At 44.9% G+C, this 23,672-nt stretch overlaps 1 protein-coding gene across 19 annotated transcripts in view; it reads left to right on the forward strand.

Annotated features, from left to right (window-relative positions):
- Vti1a (vesicle transport through interaction with t-SNAREs 1A) overlaps positions 1 to 23,672 on the forward strand; it is a 307,420-nt gene that overhangs the window by 159,893 nt on the left and 123,855 nt on the right. For 10 of the 19 annotated variants that reach the window (XR_015639357.1, XR_015639362.1, XM_087587681.1 and 7 more), the window contains 2 exons: positions 18,361 to 18,431; positions 19,033 to 19,094. Coding sequence is in view for 16 of the 19 variants with exons in the window: in XM_087587681.1 (XP_087443807.1) it covers positions 18,361 to 18,431; positions 19,033 to 19,094 (133 nt within the window). In the remaining 3 variants the exon portion in view is untranslated. Of the gene's footprint in view, positions 1 to 18,360; positions 18,432 to 19,032; positions 19,106 to 20,058; positions 20,317 to 23,672 lie in introns of those variants that run through there. The other 9 variants (XR_015639359.1, XM_087587735.1, XM_087587745.1 and 6 more) reach the window with 4 other exon arrangements.

The following is a 23,672-nucleotide window of genomic DNA, read 5'->3' on the forward strand; positions in this document are numbered from 1 at the left end:
CTGGGTCTCTGCACACTTGTGTTACAACATAGAGACTTACATAGGCATGCACATAAAGTAAAGGAATAAATGAACGAATAGTTCTAAACATTCGTGAGACAGCATCCTACCATCCTTAGTCTTCTCTTTGGTTCGTGCTCCGCCTGCTCGGTTCCCCAGGAAGGAAGATGCCTTTTGACCCACATGTGCACTGGCAAATCCTGCTGGAAAAGTAACCTTTCTTGTAAGTTATCCCAGTGCCCATTGTGTAGATGCTTAGAAGAAACAAAAGATGGGGGTTCGGGGAGCATACATCCCACTCAGGCTTTAAGTTGTATCAGAAGATGCCAGCATCATTACCAGTCAGGTTAGCTTGTGTGGAGGCCCGGGGAGGGAGGCGGGATGTGGATCCCTGAAGACAAGGATGCTGAACAGGTCCATGGAGAGCACCTTATGCTGCTGATCCTCCTCCACATTTGACACTTCCTTCCACTCAGTGCCTGAGCCTTGCTTTACACTTTGTTTTAAAGGTAGGTTTCATGCCACACCCTTCCAGTGAGCTGCAGGTGTGAGCTGCAGGTGTGAGCTGCAGGTGTGAGCTGCAGGTGTGATGTTCAGACTACACTTTGTTCTACTTGAAGTCTCCACTGCTGGCTCTCGAGAAAGTTCTATGGACTTGGATTTCTAACCTTACCTATGATCTAAGCTTTGCTCCCATGGGCAAGTAGTTTAACCTTTCTGGAAGAGTTTTTTTTTTTATCAAGTTTAATAAATAAATAAATAAATAAATAAATAAATAAATAAATAAATAAATAAATAAATAAATGGTTAGTAAGTCCATGGGATAAAATAAAAGCAACTTCAAACCGTCCCCTTATTTCTGTGGACATATTATCAGGATGAGAGCTCTCCAGCCTACCCTCCAAATAAAATGAAAGTGTTCCGACAGGACCGTGGCAATTTGCACTTTTGGGATAGTTGTTCACTGCTTTAAGATCGTGATGAAAGCCCTATAAGGGGGTGTGTGGGGGGTGTTCAGATGTGATCTCTTCTGAACCCATACACATAATCAGAGCCAGTCTGCTTATAAACCATCAACACACTGTTCCCTGCTGCACTAGGTGTTCTTTTGAAGTCTCTCCTACCAGGCTCTGCCCTCATTTCTCAAGATGTATCCACATTTTCTAAACGGGAAGTTTTGGCAAACAGAAGACAGCCTCCACATGCAAACTGTTTTTGAGTAGTGCTTCCCATTTAACACATACCAACATCAGAACGGTAAAACGTTATAGCCACGCCATGCAGTGTTAACCAGCATCTCACTAATGACATCAGGAGGAAAGATGGACTTCTCCACTGGTAATAAAGAGATTTGTTTATTAGCATTTGTGGAATATTGTAGGGTCTCATGTGGAAGTACTATGAAATATTGACACATTGACATTACACATCTAGATTGATATGATGACATGGAAAACCCCAAAACAATGTTTTTCCTACACTGGAATGAAGCCCAAGAGTAAAAATTTGAGAAATGTAATTCCGACAGGAAAATCTCATGCAGCCTCTCCTGAGCTACCTCCCTGAGACCAGAGAGTTTCTGAAACTTGTCGAAAGGGCACAGTTTCTGTGTTGAATGGCAATCCTGGGCATAGTGTATGGGTTTGTGACCAATGGCTTCCTTGCTAGGGTTCTGAGAGAAGTTCTGGGATCACTAGACACCCAAGAAAGGATCAGCTATTATAAAACCATCGAGTTATTTTGAGTGAACAGCACTGAAGTCCACAAGAGTGAAGCAGACATTCAAAGTACACACATGTCCCACCTACTAAAGAGTCAGCAGCAATCCTGTGTTCATTCATCCCTCGGCGTTCGGTTCCACTTTTTAAAGAGTTTTGCTGTTGTTGTTTTGGTGAGGACCACAGCTTTTTGTACACTAGGAAGTCTTTTTACCTTTATTGTTTCTGCACTTTGAGCCTCCAACTTTATAATACAGTTTTTAAAGAACGTAGTATTTTGCTTTCAAAATAAGTTCAGTAGAAGATGAAAATCCTGAAATAGATTGCCCAATCCGTAGAGTCTTGGCTTGGGTGAAATGTGTGGTGGGTTCTAGTCTCAGTGTGTGTCCTGTGTTCCTACTGAGCTCTTTGTTTAATCATCTACTGAGACTCTGAAGCTCGTGGCTGTGTTGGCTGTGTCTGTGAGAAATACATCATTCTTCTGTAGCTATCCGAGGTGGCTCTGCTGTTGTTTGTGAAGGTTTCAGTCACTTTCCCTGCACCTGAAAGAGAATGGGATTTGCCAGTGATAAATGGGGAAGTTGACTAGCTAACTAATAAAGATTTGTCTTAATCAAGTATGATTTGTCAGAACAGGAGCGCACTGGGGTCAGGGCGCATGCAATGAATTATACAGCATTCACAGGAGGAAAGGACCCGGCAAGAGGCCTCATAAATATGCTACCATTACCCACTGCTAATTCGTATTCAAAGAATGCTACACACAGCCAGTCTGACTTCAGAGCTGTTCTCCAGCTTCCTGAGCTTCTGCTTGGGTGGTGTTGTTTTCTTTTTTAAAAGGAAGTTTGCATTCTGTGTTGTTTTTGTCTGGGTTCTCAAGGTGAGGCAGCCTCAAAACTGAACTGGTACCCATAATTTGAAGTAGGTTATGGTGTTATTTCTTGTATATGATTAGTTTAGTGACTGCTGCCGATTCATCAACTCCCTGGAAAAAAAACAGTGGCGCTCTCATTGCAAGAAGAGACCTCGGGTGTGAGTTATGACCCCTTCCAGTACTACCTGCCTGAATTTAAATACGGCTACAACCGGAAATGCTATACGCCTTCATAGGACGCATGTCTCCTCAAGGAAGTGTTTTCATCGTAAAATGGCTCCCTGTTTACTGGAGTTTGGCTCACGTCAGACACACAGATGGTATTGCTCATGTTTCTGTAAGGCTTACTCTCTAACCCACCGTCCATGCTGTTCTCATGTGTCTATATGGCTAACTGCTGGGATGGATTGAACGGGGGATTTTCAGTCCTTGTTTTATAGATGACTTCTTTCATTCGATGAAGTCATTGTTTCTCCTCTTAGTGTGGAGTGGTTTTAAGCACAGCGGTGAGGCCAGATGAGCCGCTGTATTCAGCTGGGCTTCGGGCTGGTCCTGGGCTCCAGAAGGGCAGATGGGCAGCAGTCATGGCATTTGCTTCCTTGATGCCTACGTCCCCTGTTATGCTGCTGAGGGACGAAGGTTTAGCCGCATACACAGATATGTGCATGTGCACATACATGCATGGGATAGAGAGCACCCCAGTATCTTACATTGGGTAGAAAGGAGATGGGCCTCATCTCTCTCCATGGAAGAGTCACAGTACTGAGCCACAGTTCCTCTGGATGGAACTAAAAGTCTCCATTGTTATTGATAATAATAACAATGATAGTAATAATATAATAAATAGTGATAACTTTTGGAATTTGGTATATGCTTGGATGTTGAAGTCCTACAAAAGCTCATGAACAAAGACTGGCAGCTTTTTGCCAGGGTGGCACTGTTGGGAGGTAGGACTCTTTATGAAGTGGTGCCTGCTGGGAGGCTCGGATGGATGTCCTACCCAAGAGGGAAGACACAAATGCTAGGTCCCACCTGGTCATAGTCTGGAAACACTGCACAGTAAGCTGAACAAACCTTTTCTCTGTGTGAGAAAATCGTCTCTAGTGTCCGAGCATAGTGACAGAAAGGTGAGTGACATGGAGGGAATTAGTGGGCGATAACAGCGATTCATCTTTCCCCCTGGAAGCACGGACCCTCCAGGGAGAAGAAAGTTAGAATAAACACCTGTAATCCTAGCATTTGGGCAGAAGGATATGACTGTGGCTAGCCTGGGCTATGTAGCCAAAACCTACCTCAACATCAACATCGACAAAGCGTCCACTGTATCCATCACTGCCTCACCCAAGGAAACTTTCTGTCCCCAAGGCAGTGTCCTGTGTCTCACCATCACCACAATGTGACATTTACCTCTGAGAGTAGCTTTGTGTGAAACAATTCTTCTGTGAAGAGGAATCGTTAATTAAGCTGGACAAAAGAAAAAACAGTTCTGTAAACAAGAAACAAAGGGCGTTGGAGTGTGTCTGGGTAATGTGTACTCAGAATAGAGAAACTGAAGCCAGTCACCCCCCTTGACTCCGTGAAGATGTACACACTTCTGTCCTCAGGACCTCTGTTCTTCCTTTCTGCAGTCTGGAGTGTGGTAGGAGGAAGGGAGGAAGCAGGGCAGCCTGCTGCTCAGAGGCTGCTGGGTAGGTTGTTTACCCAGCTTTCATGTCGGCCAGGTAGAAGCCCCGCCCCTTACCTTGTACTTGTGAACAAGGTGTTTGGTGCATAGCATTTAATATACCCACGCTTCCCCGAGCTTCATGTTTTCTTACTTGTTTGTTAAAGCGTAGCTCCAAATTGCTGGGCCAGATTCTGCCTGTGCTGCTGGCCGTCACTTGCCTGTTGAAGGCAGAGTGAGTGGCCTTGGCCAACACCGTATATGTGCTTAGGGCTCTGCCGAGGGGTGGGAAGACTGCCCAACCTTGGGAAAATCACTAAACCTTCCTGAGCCTCAGCGTACCTGTCTATAAGCAGGTCAATAATAATCTTCCTGGGGGCTATGGAGAGTCAGCGCCGCGGCACAGAGCGAGGCGGATGGTAAGCAGCCACCGCCTTTAAAGTACAAATAATTGGAAGGGAGTGTGCTGGCATCAGTGTTCTTGCACAGCCTGTGAGTAGTAAACGCTCGTTGCATATACGTTGAATGAATGAACTCATGTTTTACCCGCAGGGGCTTATTTAAACCGGGGCGCCTTTCCTTTCCCCCAGGAAGTTCCATCTCTATTTGTTCAGACTTTGTACAGAAGTCCAGTAAAGACTTGATTTTACTGGTTCCTAATGGAGCCTATTCAAACACAATTAAAAATTCTTCTTAGAACTATACCAATAATGTCACTGTAGAGCCTCACTGATGCGGTCCAATAAATCCTCTGTTGTATTTAGAAACAATATTGGCGTTGTTCCGCTCTGCATTCTAGGAATCCCCAACCCCCCATACCCCAGGGCCTGCTAAGTAGGGAGAACAGGAGCAAGCTCCTCCTCTGGGATTTACCAAGGGCCTCCAGCTGTGTTAGCTGTGAAGGCCTTCTGAGGAAATGCTAGTATTCCAGTTCTCAAAGCTACAAGATGGTTCAGTGTGCATCACCTGGCATCACCAGCTGCTGCCGTCCAACCAGCTAGAATCTCATGGTGGTTACCCAGCCCTTTAATGCAATAGGGAGCATAACTTTGGGGGAGTCTTGAGCTGCTTCGTCTCTCCCTTTCAGGAGTTGGGTAGAAAGGACAGTGACCCGGGCTCAGTTGAGAGCTCTTGCCATCCGTACATCTCAAGCTGAGAACTCTTGCTGGCCTCACATAACCTTAAACACCATGAAAATGTTCTGGGAAGCCACTTTCCTCCTTCCTCTGTTTCCTGTGTCTTGAATTTGTTAATAATTTCTAGTTAAGGGGGTTTTGAGTAACTGGCTTGTGAGTGGAGATCAGAGGACAACTTCTCAGACTTTCAGTGCCTAAAATATAAGATTATTCTGCCATACAGTGTTATGCAAAACTAAAATCAATCCTCCCCCGTGTGTGTGTGTGTGTGTGTGTGTGTGTGTGTGTGTGTGTCAGGTTTTATAGCATTAGCTTGCTAACCCTTACAGCAGAACAGTGCTTTTTAGAGTATAACTCAGGGAACAGCAATGAGCAAATGAACTTCAACATCCCAAGCCTCACTCCAAACCTACCAAATTAGAAATTGTCGATGTGGAACCCAGAGGTTTTTTTTTTTTTTTTTTCTCCCACTTTGCTTTTTTGGTGTATTTATGCATAATATGTAATCTTGAGATTTGAAGTGTCCTGTAATAAAAATCCAATGAGTGTGTCCAGAACAGAAGTAAATAAATAAATAGGCCAGGCCAGTAGCTGAAGCAAAGAATGAAATACAAGGGAGCTAGCGTGGCTTTGGATGGGAGCAGCGAGCACGTGTGCTCCTTAGCAGGGATGACAGTGGGGGCTGGCTGTGTGGAGAGGAACCCTGAACAGCTGAGGACTGAGCTCCTCATCCAGATTCCCAAGGACTGTGGACAAAAAAGAGTGCGTGCTGGATTGAATAGCTCACATTGTCCAGTAACACAACCTGGATTATTCCCCACGTCATCAGACGCTGTTTTTAACTGGGAAGGTTAACACGGTGATGGCTTTGAAAAAAGGGTTCCATTCTTAAAGTTAACTTCAGTAAAACACTATGAAGTTACATCTTGTTTCCTAGTTTCCATTTATTTATTTTTCATTGTAAGTATGTGTGGGTGTGTGTCGGGTGTGTGTGAGAGGCACAGTGTAGGGTGTGTTCTCACACAAGCACACTTATGTGCACAGGTATGGTATGGATGCTGAAGGCAAGCAATCAAGTGTGGTTGACTTCCTCAGTTTCTCTCCACTCTGTTGAGACTGAACCCAGAGCTCACTGACTGGACAGAGTGGCCTCTGAGAAGTGAGCTCTGGGGACCTGCTTGTCTCCACAGACCACCTCTGCACCCGCACCCGTACTGGAGCTACACATGAAGGCTGCACGCCTGCTCTTAGATGCATGCAGGGATTTGAACTCCACTCCTCTTACCGGCATAGCAGGCACTTTACTGACTGAGCCTTGACCCAGCCCATTCCTTATTGTCTTGAGGAAATGTTACCAGTACCAGAGACTTGAACCAGTGTCTGGATTAGAACGACTCATGATGAGCTAGAGACTGTTGAGGAATTAAGGCCACAGCAAAGAGTTTAACGTGGTTTATGAAAAGTTCCCCCGCTGCTCAGGATGCCCGATTTAGTCACCCTAATGGAAGATCCTCACAACTCTGCAGTGTCTCACGGGTGATTCAACGGCACAGTGCCAGATGAGGCCCTTCCCGTGACCTTTAAACTTCAGTCTTGTCAGACTTTTGAAGCAAATAGATGCAGAAAATCCAAGACGAAGACATTTCTTGGAAGCTAAGAAGTGAAGGGTTGACAAAATTAGCAATTGTCAACCGAGAACAAATACCAGGTACTATAGACCCAGAGTAGCAGAGGTCCTGTCCCCAGGTACTATAGACCCAGAGTAGCAGAGGTCCTGTCCACCAGGTACTATAGACCCAGAGTAGCAGAGGTCCTGTCCCCAGGTACTATAGACCCAGAGTAGCAGAGGTCCTGTCCCCAGGTACTATAGACCCAGAGTAGCAGAGGTCCTGTCCCCAGGTACTATAGACCCAGAGTAGCAGAGGTCCTGTCCCCAGGTACTATAGACCCAGAGTAGCAGAGGTCCTGTCCCCAGGTACTATAGACCCAGAGTAGCAGAGGTCCTGTCCCCAGGTACTATAGACCCAGAGTAGCAGAGGTCCTGTCCCCAGGTACTATAGACCCAGAGTAGCAGAGGTCCTGTCCCCAGGTACTATAGACCCAGAGTAGCAGAGGTCCTGTCCACCAGGTACTATAGACCCAGAGTAGCAGAGGTCCTGTCCCCAGGTACTATAGACCCAGAGTAGCAGAGGTCCTGTCCCCAGGTACTATAGACCCAGAGTAGCAGAGGTCCTGTCCCCAGGTACTATAGACCCAGAGTAGCAGAGGTCCTGTCCCCAGGTACTATAGACCCAGAGTAGCAGAGGTCCTGTCCCCAGGTACTATAGACCCAGAGTAGCAGAGGTCCTGTCCACCAGGTACTATAGATCCAGAGTAGCAGAGGTCCTGTCCCCAGGTACTATAGATCCAGAATAGCAGAGGTCCTGTCCCCAGGTACTATAGACCCAGACTAGCAGAGGTCCTGTCCCCAGGTACTATAGACCCAGAGTAGCAGAGGTCCTGTCCACCAGGTACTATAGACCCAGAATAGCAGAGGTCCTGTCCCCAGGTACTATAGATCCAGAATAGCAGAGGTCCTGTCCCCAGGTACTATAGACCCAGAGTAGCAGAGGTCCTGTCCCCAAAGACAACTGTGGCCAATTGAAGTCAACTGTGTGCAGCCTTTTAAGGAGTTTGTTCCAGGGTACTGTGATTGATTGGTGAAGTCTGCCAGGCATTTGGAATTGAGGAGCGGTGGCATGTATGGTACATATTTGCTGACCTTATTCTCAGAAGCAGTGATACTTTGGTGGAAAGTTAAAGAAACTGACTGTCTGCTTTTTAAGCTGCATTTAATTCCAGTCTTCTCACTTCCCTAGTTTCCTCTTCTCCCGTCTGACGTGTTGTCCCGGCTGACGCTTCCTCAGTGCTTATCATGCTGCAGGCCAATGCTTTTTCTTATGCTGGGGCTCAGCAGCATTAATCTATAAGGTGCCCTTTCTGCTGTATCACTGCCATCTCCTCAGACTTGATACCTCTCCCACTGTTTAGTCTACCCGAGCTTCTTCCCGAGCTTCTGTCTGAATAGCTGCTTGCTTTCCGTGTATATTCTAACTTCTAAATCTGTGTAAGCATTTGTCTAGTTAGAGTAAAACATAAAAACTATATTTTAAAACTATTATTTTCCATGATAAATATGAACACATGAATGTATACCTGTGTCTAGACATAATATATAATACATATATATTATAATAAATATAATACATATATAATGTATAGTGTATATATAGTTATAAAGTAACTTCCAATTGAGTATTAAATGTTTTGTACAATCAAAAATATACCTGTGACCCCCTTACCTCACACCATGTGAAGTCAACATGGGTCAAATCATATGGTATAAGAGTTAACTATGAGAGATAGCTCAGCAGTTTAGAACACTGACTGCTCTTCCAGAGGACCCAGGTTCAAATCCCAGCACCCGCATGGCAGCTTACAACTGTCTGTAACTCCAAGATCTGATACCTTCACACATACATGCAGGCAAAACAATGCACATGAAATAAAAATAAACATTTTTTTAAAAAAGAGTTAAACTATAAAACTCTCAGAAGAAAATGGAGCGACAGATCTTAAAATCCTGATGGCTATGATACTCACAATACAGACAACAAACAGAATTGGAGACAAATCGGACTGTGTCCAATTTAAAAGACAAGAGAAGGAGAAAAAGTGTTGTCACGAAGCACATTTGATAAGGGTCTAGTTTCTAGAATATATACAAGCAGCTCTTCCTGTTTGTGGATAAGAAGACAACCCAGTTCCTTACCTGGACCGATAGACTAGGAGTGATGATCAGCACATCAGAAGGCGCTTGACTACCACCACCAGGAGCGCATGTCAGAACTACAGAGAAGTCTTTCACACACACACACACACACACACACACACACACACACACACACACACACATGCGCGCACACACACACACCGCCCCAGCCCCTCTCCCCAGGCTGGAGTATAACTACATCTGTGCCAAGGCCCAAAGAGGAATTGGAGTTCCTTTGTGTTGCTGGTCACATTATAAAATGATATAGCTGTTGTGCAAACTTCAAAACCTTAAACACTGAATTGCCACACAATCCCTCAGTCTGCTTATAGGCCTGTAGCTAGAAGACCTGACAGCAAGTACTCAAACAGATGCTTAAGGCCACACACGTGTGCATATACATATGCACACATATATGCATACACACATGCACACACGTGCACATGTGGATGGTCCGTGCCTGCTGTCTCCCTCAATTACTTCCCCATCTGCCTTGTGTTCTGAGACAAGGTTTTTTGGGGAACCTGGAGCAGTCATTGTAGAACTATGCTGGCTGGCAGCAGGGCCCTGGCTTGCCAGTGCTGGGGTCATAGCTGTGTTCTGTCACACCCAGCTTCTTACACTGCTGTTGGAGATCTCAGTGCATCCTGTTTGCAGAGCAAACTGAGCCCTCTCCCCCCACACCAGAGGGTGCCTCACACATGCCCCAGAGGAGTAAGGCGGGGCCTTGTCTCTGAGGAGCTTCCAGATGCTTCGGGAGGAGGTGGCAAGCTGACAAGGCCAGGCTCCTCTCTCCAGGCACCACCACTCAGGCCTCGCTTGGATCTGTGAGCAACGTGGAGACTGTGTTGCCTGATAGTTCATATTTCAAAGAAGCTGAATGTCCCGTTTCCCTACCCCCGACCCATGAACTCTACCATTAAACATTTAGTCAAGGGCCTGGGGGAGATAGCTCAGTGGGCAAAGCACTGAATTATGGACTTGAGTTCAGATCTCCAGGACCCACATAAAACCGGGAATGGCCGTTGTGCCTCAGTAGTCCAGCATTCCCAGGCTGAGAAGGGGAGCAAGACACGGCTAGCTAGTTTGTCTCGCACAGTGGCGAAGAAGAGACCCCGTTTCAAGCAGTGGAAGGTGAGAGTTGATGCCTGAGGTTACCCTCCGACCTCTGCATACTTGCTGTGGGATGTGTGTGCTCATTCACGCACAGACTCGCACAAGCACATACGCAAGTGCACACCCAAAGAGAGGGGTGTGTTTGCAATTCCTATTGTTGCCACCAACCGCTTGACAAATGCTTAAAACAGTGTTTGATTAAAAAAGAAAGTGTGTGCTACCAGCAGCAAGTTCTTGAGAAAGCAGATGGTTAGAGTCGGACGTAAGCCGTGGCAGCGGTGTGTTCAGGGGTCGCTGGAGTACAGGAAGTGATTGGCTCAGCCCACAGTGATCTCTAAAAAGACCTCCTAATTACTTTGCAGTCAATCGTCAGGCACTTTTGCAGCACTTTAGGGAGTTTTGTTTTATTTTGTTCTGTTCTATTGGGGTTTGTTAGATTTTTTTTTTTCATTTTTGTTTTTAGAATGAGTAATTCATTCACCCTGGAGAGCTGGATGACACTGAACACACTAAGTACACACATGTTGGGTGCATTCCACACGTGAGCTCTGGGATGTTTTGTCCGCTTCCCATTCAGGTTTTCTGTCCTCATCTCCTGCCTTTCATGTTCTTTATTGAATTGCAAGGAGGAGGAGTGTCCTCCCGCTGTCCTGGTCTTGGTTCACAGAATAGAGCCCATTCACTCTTATTTTTGAATGGAGCTGTAATTAACATTGTTGCTTTTGTTTAACAACCTCAATTTACATAGTACCTGCTCATTCCAGTGCCTAGTTATTGGCAGGACAGCTCCATGGACTGATGTCTCTGGGCCCTGGGAATAGTGTCTGTTAATTATCTGCAGGAAACCACTAACTAAGGGGAGGTTCTGCCACGATGACTTTGATAAAAGTAACACTAAGGATTTATTTTTTAATTGCTTAATGATAGACGTGATCATCCTAAAGCAAAGTAGAGGGAATGTTCAAACATAAAAATCTGTGTGAGTACGCACATGAACGCACACGCACGTGCACATACACATGCACACACGTGCACACACACATACACACACAGATGCACATACCTACTCATATGCACACACACACACACACACACACACACACACACACATTTGCTGTTTCTCTAGGCATGCATCTTATATCCAAGGCCCTGACTTGAAGTTTGTTCTGTTGCTTATTTACTGTTCCAAGAAAAAGGGCCTGTGTCATTCTTTCCTAATATTTCAGAGTCAGATCATGCAGTCCGACCTCATTTTACTTCACAGGAAGCTATTCTCAAAGAAGTGTTTCCCTAAAATTAACCCTTTTGGAGTGGTTGAAGCCAATGTGCAGAGGGAGGCCAGTCTGGAGAAGGCGTATCTGTGCCGTAACCGTCCAGAACCATCATAGTGACTGTGCCCCGGTAGCCTTTGAGCACTTGAAGCATGAATAATGCCACTGAGGAACTGAATATTTTATTTAACTTAATCAATTTATATCATCCCATCTATCTTTTCAGTTCTGTCTTAAACTAAGAAGCACAAGAATCACAATCTCCATCCCTAAATTAGATTTATTAATAACCGGAGAGCTCGTGGGCAGTGCTGGTGGGCAGTACAGCCCTCCCTTTGCTCGCCAGGACCCCTCATGGATACCCAGCATCTATGGGTGTTCACATGGCATACAGGATGTGGTTCAGTGCTTACCCATGACCTCTGCACACCCTCCCTCTACTCCGGTCATCTCCATCTGGTTTATAACCCTTGGTACAGCATGAATGGGGTGTGGATGGTTGTCACACTGTATCATTTGGATGCTGTGTGGGTGGTTGTCACACTGTGTCATTTAGGGGACAGGACTAGAAAGTGGCTGCACAGGTCTAAGATCAATACAAACACAAGTGTCTGAGTACTTTTCATCTTCAGGTCCAGAGCCTGAGTGCCTTTCCCTGCCCCGCTCCTGCCTCTCCATCTTGCCTACTTGGCGTTGTCTGTATCGCTCTGCAAATGCTTTTACGCTGTTATTTTATTTTCAACAGCCCATTGTTTTGGAGAAACATAATGGGAAAATGTTTTTCTATTTATTCACAGATTTCCCATCTCCGCTGCTCATCATTCTTTTCTGCACGTCCTGGTTTCCATCTGGTATCACTTTTGTTCAGCCTAAAGAACTTTCTCTAACAATTTCCATAACTTACTTCTCAGGGACAGTTTTCGAACTTATTCAGTTGTCAGAAAATTTGGTTTCTTTGAGAAGGGCAGAAGTAGGCAAATCTCTGTAAGTTCAAGGCCAGACTGCTCTACACGATGAGCTTCAGGCTAGCCAGGGCTAGATAGCGAGATCCTGTCTCTAAAAAGGGAGAGAGGTGTGGTGGGAAGGCTGAGGCAGGATGGGAGGAGGGAAGAAGATAATGTTTAGAGTGAGGGAAGTGCTTGCTGTATAAGGCGCTGATCCGGTGCCCACACCCACGTGGGAATGAGCACCGTGGCAGGCACTGTAATGTTGCTGGGGAGGTGAAGACCGGAGAGTCCAGAGACGTGCTGAGCAGCCAGTCAGTCTAGCCACCGTGCAAGCCCCTGGGTCAGTGCTGCCCGCCTCCCCATGTCAAAAGTAAGATGGAGCCCACCTGAGGAGGACACTGAAGTCAGCCTCTTGTACTATGCATACGAGCACACATGCCTCACTTTACATTTGAAGGACAGTGTTCTAGGTGTAGACTACGAGGATGTTTTAGGTTTTGTTGTTATTGGTTTTTCCTATTTCAGCACTTTGGAATGTTCTTCATTTTTTTTTATGACAAAACTTCATCCTTCTGAGAGGCCTCCAGGGTGTTTGTATGCATGCGTGCGTGCGTGTGTGGATGTGTGCATGTGTGTGTGTGTGTGTGTGTACATGTACATGCATGTATACATGTTCCCTCTAGATATCTTTATTTCCCTTTAGTTTTAAGAAACTTTGATTACACCTAGTTATAGTTTCCATAAATTTACCTTCCTCTAATTAGTTCAACTTCTTTGATCATTAGTTGATTTTAAAAATGCAAGTTCGGAAGTTTGGGCTATTATTCCTTTCATTTTCTCTAATGTCTGTTTTTGAAGGGCCATGTAATGATGTACATAGAGGCCTCTTCTAGCAGTTGGGCAGTTTTGATGCTGTGCTGTGTGCTTTGTCAACTTTGCTCACCCAGTTTGGAACATTCTGGTAACCTAGTTAGGATTCTTCCTTCCTACTCAAGCATCTTACGTTCGTTCCATGCTTAATTAATCTCAGGAGCTGTTTCCTCACATTCTGGCATTCCAGTTCACCCCTTAGAGTTTCCTCCTATCTCCTGAAAACCAATTTCTTCTCCAATCACCTCCAAAACTCTGTCTGGTAACCCTAAGGTCTGTTGGTGTGCTTGTATTGTGATGTTTTCTCTTAACTATTCTCTTTTCTTTCCTGCTTTCTGCACGCCTTGCACATGAGGCAGTGTGGGTTCTTGTGTATAAACTGCTGGGTGTGTTTGCCTCCAACAGCATCATGCTGTGTGATGCCTGGACCATGACACAGTCAGACTCTTCCAGAAACCTAGCTGAGGTACTGATCTGCAGTTCTCATCAGACAGGCTTTATCTGTGGCCACCATATCCCTAACCTGCACTGCTAATGCAGCTTTAAGAGGAAAAAAAAAAAAGGCTCTCCAAGCATGGTGGTGTGCACCTGTAATCACAGCCCTCGGGGGCTGAGATAGGAGGATAGGTACATTTTAGTGTGAGGCCTCCCTAAACTACATACCATAAATTATATACTCTGCTTAAAAATTAAAAAACAAAAACTAAAACAAATAAATTCTTAGCCTTTGATCCAATCATGGGTTAATCTGTAGTTTCAGGTGTGTTGTGGCCACACTGAGACAGACTTGCCTCTAATAGTGTGTTGAATACAATCAGTATAAGGACGAGTGGGAATTGTCTTGCAGTCAGGCCTTCCTCCTTTGCTTCTTTCCTGGTGCATATGGATATCGAGGGGAAATTACCAGATCAACAGCTTGAACTTAAGTGTAGGGCTCAGCTGTACTGCACTATGCTCTGAAAGTCTCTATGGTCATGGAATCCACCTGATTCCCTCCTCCTGTCCGCAGTAGGCAGTACTCAGACTAAGCACTTACCCCAGAGAAGAGTCACTCAGACTCCTAGACAAAGCGCTTGGATCTCTAGACCTCATCTCCTGCACTTGTCTCCCCCAGAAGCTTAGCAGTTCTTGTGTCTGGCTCTCCCAGCTTCCGTGGAAGCGGTCCTGAATTCAGGCACTTCCTCTGTCACAGTGGAAGCAGACGCCTCTCACATGTCTGAAGTCTCAAATGAAGAGAGATGGTAAAACAAACCAAACCAAACCAACCAACCAAACAGACACCTCTCTTTGTGGTAAGCACCTCCCTGTGTCAGGAACTCCAAGGAGTCTTCAGTACTGAGTGCAACCCTTAAAGTCTGGGGCTCAGGACCAGATCCATTGTCCAAAGACAGATTCCAAATGTCAGTGAGACAGATCTGGAAGGCTGCGTCCACCCCTTTAACTGCAGCTTTCTCCCCTATGTTGGACTCAGAGGCCAGATGTTCCCTGGTCACCTGTCCCAAATTGAGATTGTTGGTAAATATCACACGCGTTCACCGTCTGTGCAGTCGCTCTCTCCCATCCACGAAGCACGTGTTTCACAGTAGCTGTCAGACAGCTCTGCCGAGCACTTCGTCCATTCGTCCATTCGTGCCCACAGATGCGAGCAACAGCTGGGGCGCTGTGGACGGCTCTCACGGCTCCTGGATTGCTAATGGAGTTTTCAAGTGTCAGAAGTAACCTTGTCTCCTCTCGGCGATTTAAAGACGACTTAACTGGCTTCCTTCACTTTTAAAAATAATTTTCTGGAAACCACATCCTTAACAAAGGTTGTAAAAAGAAAGTTAAGTACAGTTGTGCTTGGGAATAATCAGTCCCTTCTGGGGACTGTACAGCTCATAGCATAATGGCTACAGTTTTAAAGTATATATTTTCAGCTTATCCAATGGCACATTTTGTGCTGAATTAGATTCGAGGCACCGTCTTCTTCAGCTACATTTGCAGCATGGTCTAACTGCTCAGAGGGAATATTTCAATGCGTTCATTTCTGAAGTTCAGGTCTAGTTTCTTTTGAAGGCTCACTTGTGTTTGGCTTATGATGGATGTGCACAGCTTGTCAAATGTTATTATTACTTTATGAATGAAGAGACCTGATGCTCCCTGAGATATGCACTGCTCGGCCAGATCATATCTGCGTGGAGATGGCTGGCTGGTCCAGCAGGAAGTGCCTTGCTAGATTTGTGGTCGCCTGTTTCCTTCTTAGTCCCCAGCAGAGACAGGAAAGCACTGAATGTCCATTGTATACTCTGTGCAGAAGGATAAAGAGGAGACGGCGGTGCTACCAGGGACCCCCCGCAAGTGTGCGCCCTGTAAATAAAAGGGCTGTGGACTGACTCCATGACTGACTCTGCGTAACTCTGAAAAGAGTTCACTTGCATGCCTGAGTGCTGTGTTCCCGGATGAGTCCCCAGGACCTCTATGGAAAGGATGGAAGGACAGGAAGGAAGTCTTCCTTCCAGGAATCCATCCATCATGCTGCACTGACACGTAGATCTGCAGCACACAGAAACCAGTTTTATTGCTTTTCCCATTGTTTCCTGACCTCAAGATGTTTAGTGGTCAGAGACCACTTATGGAGGGTACATGTCTCAAACTGCACTGCACGGGCACTGCAGCTGTCCCTATCAAAGACCTCAAGACAATGTAAGGAACTAAGGAATGCAGAAGTGGCAGGCCACAGTTGCCATGGTTTCAGGTCTGTGGGCTTGATTTCTTCCTTTCAAATAATATTTATTAGCTTTATTTTATATGTGCATATTTTCTGTCCATGCACATGCCTGTGCATCACATGCATGCCCGGTGCTCTCAGATCCATGGGACAGGTTGCAAATAGACAGCCATGAGCTGCCATGTGGGTGCTGGAAACTGATCTCCTGGAAGAGCAAGCCGTGCCCTAACCACTGAGCCATCTCTCTAGCCCTCTTGGAGGCTTTACTAGTGTTGTTGTTTACTAGTTTACTAGTGTTGTTTACTAGTTTACTAGTGTTGTTTACTAGTGTGTTGATGAGTGCTTTTATCTTAAATTATTCAAGAAAAATCAAACTAACCATCTTACATTTCCCTAAATATCTAATACTATCTGACAAATGGCTGTCTGAATTAAAAGCATTCTCTTCCAATTTGCTTTGTTTGACGCACAGTTTTACTCTCTTGGTATCTGTTTCTTCCGTAAGACTGATCGTTTCTAATCTACCTGCCTGGGATTTTCTTTCCTGATGCATTAAAATATAAGATAGCAGCCAAAAAATGAAGGATTTTGTTCCCAACAAAGATGACCAGAGCTACGTTTTTGCAAGACTCCTTTCTTGCCTGATGGGCTTACTACGTGTTAGCTGAGTCACATCCTACCCAGGAAGCAAGGAGGTCGTGGGTGGCTCATGACTCCAGGATCAGCCCGACTCTTGGCCTCCTAGTCCAGTGTAGCTCAGGTCAGAGTGGAGTTTCCCCTGGAGAACCTGACAGGCTCAAGGCTCTTCTGCCTGCTTGCAGTGTTGTCTTCTCCAGGGCTGTGCTGGAGGAGTCTGAGCAGGAACCTTGACCTTGCTGGGACTTCATTTTCTTTTTCTCTCACACTTTCACTTCTTCCCAACTACAGAGACCCCAGACACAGTGCTGGTAATCTCTTCCCTTATTTTGAAGTCAGGTATCATTATATGCTCTGTTTCAATAGGAAGTAATAGGGTTTTCTTGAAATAATGAATTGTGGTGCTCATACAGATCATAAAGTTTTGTTATAAATTGACTACAATTGCTGTATTTTAATGATTATCGGAATTTAAAGTAATGGAACCCGTATGGCAAAGTTGGGTATTTCTGGTAGTTTCAATACAGAGCCAGGATGAAGTGTGCTCAGCATTGGTTGCCTCCTGCACCTCTTCCTTTGGTCGTGTGTCTGCTGGGAGCCCCGTGGGTTTCGCCGCCGTACTTTAAGGACAAACTGTATGAGGTCAATGGCAAAGAGTTGAAATATATCTAAGAAGAAATACTTTATGTGGCAAGCCATTGGCCAGGAAGGCATTGTCAGGCCGTGAGAGTGTGACAGGTATGTGGGCAGCAATGCATCATCGACCCTTTTTATGGTACCCAAGCCTAACAAAGGCAAGTCAAGGTTCTTTCTTCATAAGATAGGCACCTCCTGGTGATGATGAATGGAACTGGGGGAAAATCATTCAAAGCAACTGTATATTCGCAAGATCGGGTCATTCTTAGTGTCTTGTAAAATGTCTGTAGTCAGAGGAGGGACTGCCAAGGGCCAAGCAAATGAGAGCTTCATGACAGGGGAGACCCCATTGCTGTCAGCGGTGTGGCTTTTAATGAACGCACTAAGTGGTGTTCAGTTCTAAGAATTTGGAAGTCGAACTGCCTTTCACCTGATTTGACTCAAGAACCTGCAACCACTAATAGCACATAAAAGAGCGCTTGCCTCCAGGAGTGCGGGGGCAACGGGATGGTCCCACTACCAGTAAATGCAGTAGGAGAGAAAAGTGAGAATCCCATGCGTTAAAATCACAGTCGTCTAAATGGATATTGACTTACATTGGTAAATGGTGCCTAAGAGAGGACAGGACCCCCTCCAAGTTACTCTCAGTGTAAAATCAAAGGCTGTGCTCCAGAGATGAAGTAATTAATCATCACACCTGGGTCCTCCATCTTGGAATTTCCTGGAGTGGCCTTGGACAAGTCACATCACCCCTAAGTCATAGATGCTGTATTGGCTACAGTCTGCTTGTTAGATTTTACATTGCATCTAGTCACCCGCAAGATGGGAACTGTATCAGATACTGTATTTTTTAAAATACAATAATTAAAACTTATGTGGTATACATAAGGCATGGCACTTTGATCTTGGGTATATCAAGTGTTCTCCATGCACCCCAAGAGACCGTTTCCTTACATTTTTATTTCTTTTCCACAGAGCAAATCGGCCAAGAGATGTTGGAAAACCTGAGTCATGACAGAGAGAGGATACAGCGGGCACGTGAGCGAGTGAGTCTGAGTCATTCCGTCATTTACATGTTCATAAACGAGAAGGTGCAGATAGGAGGCCGCTGGGACAGACACAGTGAGAGCACAACCAGGAGGTGTGTGAGGACGGTAGGGTAGGCGGCCACTTGCAGGAAGAGAAAGCAAGGGCTTGAGATGAAGGGAAGAGCAGCCAGCTCTCTCCTCATCTCAGAATGCCCTCGAGTAAATATTTAATCAACTCCATGACTAAGAAAAGAAAGCCACTGAGGGAGATTTTGGAGAGTATCAATCTTTCAGAACAAAGATTCAAAACTGACCCTCACCTTCATTTCATTTCCATTTATATTTTTAAGACTGTTCATACTCATATATTAAAGATCAGTTACCACAGGAATGTTAAACCCTGTCTGCGTGCGAGGCATCGTTTTTATATCTGGTTCAAGTATCCATCTTTGGGTTCCGGGATTCCTCACGTAGTCCTTTAGTCTCAGGAACTGTGAATCTATGCTTGTGTGTGGCATCCTATCTCTTGGCTTTTCTCCCGTGGTGCTCAGTTATCCTTCAGCAATGCCCTAGAATTTCATTCTTCTTTGCTTCTACCATGCCTTTCTTTCCCTTGTAGCTCCGGGAAACAGATGCAAACTTGGGGAAGAGCTCTCGGATTCTGACTGGGATGTTGCGAAGGTAAGAGCCAGGTAGGGAGTGATCTTCTGTTTTTCTCTCTTCTCAACTGTGTTTTCCTCCCTTTGGGACTGAGTGTGCTACAGGCTGCTGGGATTCTGCCTTTCCCTCCCAGGCTGGGTCAACACCCTTTTGAAATAGCAGAGCACTGATGTTAACCCTTTTTTGGTCAGAGACATAAAATGGGTTACTCAGATTAGAGACAAGGCTTGAGCTGGGGGGCCTACCTCAAGCTATGGAAAAAATTAGGGTTAGACAAGAAGCATTTTTCTATAGCCTGAGGAAGGCCCATGGCAAGAGCATGCTGACTTTCCTCTCGCTTCTGACGGACTGGTGCAGGCCTGCCATCATCAGGAGAGCACTGGGTAGGGATCCTCACTGGTGTCTTGTTTCATTGCTGAGAAGGCTGCATAGGAAACAGTGTAACTCAGGTAGATACTTAACATTGATAGGAGTGTCACAGGTATCAGAGTAATCTGAACCCATACGTGCCCACAACAAATATTTTAAGTACTGCCTGAGTGACTAAGCTTTGATTGATGGAAGATATTCGGAAGGATTTAAAAATGTAAATGAATGGAGATGGGTCGTGTTCTAAGTCTGTTCTACACTCACTTCTTTTACACTAATGCTCTATAAAGTAAAAAGTCCATTTACAGTGCTCATGTGAGCGTGGATCTGTGAGCGGCTCCATGAACGCGGAGTGTTGGGAGTGAGCCAGGGAGGAGCAAACTTCTTTCCAGACAACTCTGCAGCACAGAGAAAGCCCTCTCTGCTGTGCGTCCACGTACAGGAATAGGCCTAAGCTGTTTGCAGGGCTAACGGTTTAGTGTGTAAGAACCAAGTAAATGTATAACTGTCACTTGTCGGTGCTGACGTGGTTTCTCAGTGACCCCCTCAGTGGTGAACCCGCAGTTCCCAGCATGTTACCAACTAAGTTTCTTCCCACCCTTTCCCTTCCCTGGAGGCACCTTCCAACTCAGAAACTAAACCCTGCCGGCCTCTGCTTTAAGAGCGGTGCATGACTGACCTAAGAGAGACTCAGAGTCCAAAGAGAAGAGAGAGCACTAGCACTTGAAGGAATGCATCAGTGCCTAAAGACAATAAAAGGAGAGCCTCGCCTCCTGCTTCCGGGGAGGCCCCTGCGACGTGAGCTGTAACGAGCCTTCTGCATGTGTCTCCATCTTGTCAAATCTCATTAAAGAGTGCTCCTGCTTTCTGTCGATTGAGCTGTCCAGAAATCATTCATCATTTTTAGTGTAAAAAAAAATCATGTGGTTATTTAAATAATATCATATTAATGTTAAAGTTCAGCTGTCACTTCGTGGTGTGGCTTAATCAGATGTAGCATTTAGGAAAAATGGTTTATTCCGGCTCTTCGCGGCTTTCAGGTTGGCAGACTCAAATAAGGATTTATGGCTTTTTGAAACCCATGTGCTGCTGCCCACGTTTCTGCTTGATGTACCTCACCCTGGGTACAGGACACTGCAGACAGTTGTCTCAACAGATAGAGCATCCTTTCATATGGTGTTTGAATAAATTTGCAAGTCATTTACAGAGGGTGGGAACACAAACAACTTCTGCAGCCTTTGGACTTTCTAGAGGGAAATCACACCCACAAGGTGGCTTCCCAAGGCTGCCATCTACATGGGCTTCCCGAGGCTGCCGTCTACATGGGCTTCCCGAGGCTGCCTTCTACATGGGCTTCCCTTTGTAGGAAACGCAGCTCTGCACTGTGTCATCTCCTTTCATGACTTGTCTAGGGCCTCCGTCCTCAACCTCTCAGTCATGACCCCTTTGAGAGTCACATATCAGATATCCTGTATATCAGATATTTACACTACACTTCATAACGGTAGCAAAATCACAGCTATGAAGCAAACAGTACATAATTTTACGGCCGGGAATCACCACAGCATGAAGAGCTGCGTTAAAGAAAAGGTCGTTGAGGATAGTTTTAGCTCCTGGGTTTTTTGTTATTCCAGATGAATTTGCAAATTGTTCTGTCTAACTTTTTGAAGAATTGGATTGGTATTTTAATGGGAATTGCATTGAATCTGTAGATTGCTTTTGGTAAAATGGCCATTTTTACTATATTAATCCTGCCAATCCATGAGCATGGGAGATCTTTCCATCTTCTGAGGTCTTCTTCAATTTCTTTCTTCAGAGTCTTGAAGTTCTTATCATACAGATCTTTCACTTGCTTGGTTAAAGTCACACCAAGGTATTTTATATTATTTGGGACTATTATGAAGGGTGTCGTTTCCCTAATTTCTTTTTCGGCTTGTTTCTCTTTTGTGTAGAGGAAGGCTACTGATTTATTTGAGTTAATTTTATACCCAGCCACTTTGCTGAAGTTGTTTATCAGCTTTAGTAGTTCTCTGGTGGAACTTTTGGGATCATTTAAATATACTATCATATCATCTGCAAATAGTGATATTTTGACTTCTTCTTTACCAATCTGAATCCCCTTGATTTCCTTTTGTTGTCTGATTGCTCTGGCTAGAACTTCAAGAACTATATTGAATAAGTAGGGAGAGAGTGGGCAGCCTTGTCTAGTCCCTGATTTTAGTGGGATTGCTTCAAGTTTCTCTCCATTTAGTTTAATGTTAGCAACTGGTTTGCTGTATATGGCTTTTACTATGTTTAGGTATGGGCCTTGAATTCCTATTCTTTCCAGGAGTTTTATCAAGAAGGGGTGTTGAATTTTGTCAAATGCTTTCTCAGCGTCTAATGAAATGATCATGTGGTTTTGTTCTTTCAGTTTGTTTATACAATGGATCACGTTGATGGTTTTCCGTATATTAAACCATCCCTGCATGCCTGGGATGAAGCCTACTTGATCATGGTGGATGATTGTTTTGATGTGCTCTTGGATTCGGTTTGCCAGAATTTTATTGAGTATTTTTGCGTCGATATTCATAAGGGAAATTGGTCTGAAGTTCTCTTTCTTTGTTGGGTCTTTGTGTGGTTTAGGTATAAGAGTAATTGTGGCTTCGTAGAAGGTATTCGGTAGTGATCCATCTGTTTCAATTTTGTGGAATAGTTTGGATAGTATTGGTATGAGGTCTTCTATGAAGGTCTGATAGAATTCTGCACTAAACCCGTCTGGACCTGGGCTCTTTTTGGTTGGGAGACGTTTAATGACTGCTTCTATTTCTTTAGGAGTTATGGGGTTGTTTAAATGGTTTATCTGTTCCTGATTTAACTTCAGTACCTGGTATCTGTCTAGGAAATTGTCCATTTCCTGCAGAAAGGACTTCAGGGGGGATCACTATCCCTTAACTCAATCAATATTACAGAGCAATAGTGATAAAAACTGCATGGCATTGGTACAGAGACAGACAGATAGACCAATGGAACAGAATTGAAGACCCAGAAATGAACCCACACACCTATGGGAACCTGATTTTTGACAAAGGAGCCAAAACCATCCAATGGAAAAAAGATAGCATTTTCAGCAAATGGTGCTGGTTCAACTGGAGGTCAACATGTAGAAGAATGCAAATCGATCCATCCTTATCACCCTGTACAAAGCTTAAGTCCAAGTGGATCAAGGACCTCCACATCAAACCAGATACACTCAAACTAATAGAAGAAAAACTAGGGCAGCATCTCGAACACATGGGCACTGGAAAAATTTCCTGAACAAAACACCAGTGGCTTATGCTCTAAGATCAAGAATCGACAAATGGGATCTCATAAAACTGCAAAGCTTCTGTAAGGCAAAGGACACTGTGGTTAGGACAAAACGGCAAGCAACAGATTTGGAAAAGCTCTTTACCAATCCTACAACAGATAGAGGGCTTATATCCAAAATATACAAAGAACTCAGGAGGTTAGACCGCAGGGAGACAAATAACCCTATTAAAAAATGGGGTTCAGGGGGTTGGGGATTTAGCTCAGTGGTACAAAGCTTGCCTAGGAAGCGCAAGGCCCTGGGTTCGGTCCCCAGCTCCGAAAAAAAGAACCAAAAAAAAATGGGGTTCAGAACTAAACAAAGAATTCACAGCTGAGGAATGCCGAATGGCTGAGAAACACCTAAAGAAATGTTCAACATCTTTAGTCATAAGGAAAATGCAAATCAAAACAACCCTGAGATTTCACCTCACACCAATGAGAATGGCTAAGATCAAAAACTCAGGTGACAGCAGATGCTGGCGAGGATGTGGAGAAAGAGGAACACTCCTCCATTGTTGGTGGGATTGCAGACTGGTAAAACCATTCTGGAAATCAGTCTGGAGGTTCCTCAGGAAATTGGACATTGAACTACCTGAGGATCCAGCTATACCTCTCTTTGGCATATACCCACAAGATGCCCCAACATATAAAAAAGACGCGTGCTCCACTATGTTCATCGCAGCCTTATTTATAATAGCCAGAAGCCGGAAAGGACCCAGATGCCCTTCAACAGAGGAATGGATACAGAAAATGTGGTACATCTACACAATGGAATATTACTCAGCTATCAAAACAATGCCTTTATGAAATTCATAGACAAATGGTTGGAACTGGAAAATGTCATCCTGAGTGAGGTAACCCAATCACAGAAAAACACACATGGTATGTATGCACTCATTG

This window comes from Rattus norvegicus, chromosome 1 (assembly GCF_021556685.1).
Source record: "Rattus norvegicus strain SHRSP/BbbUtx chromosome 1, alternate assembly SHRSP_T2T, whole genome shotgun sequence".
NCBI lineage: Eukaryota > Metazoa > Chordata > Mammalia > Rodentia > Muridae > Rattus > Rattus norvegicus.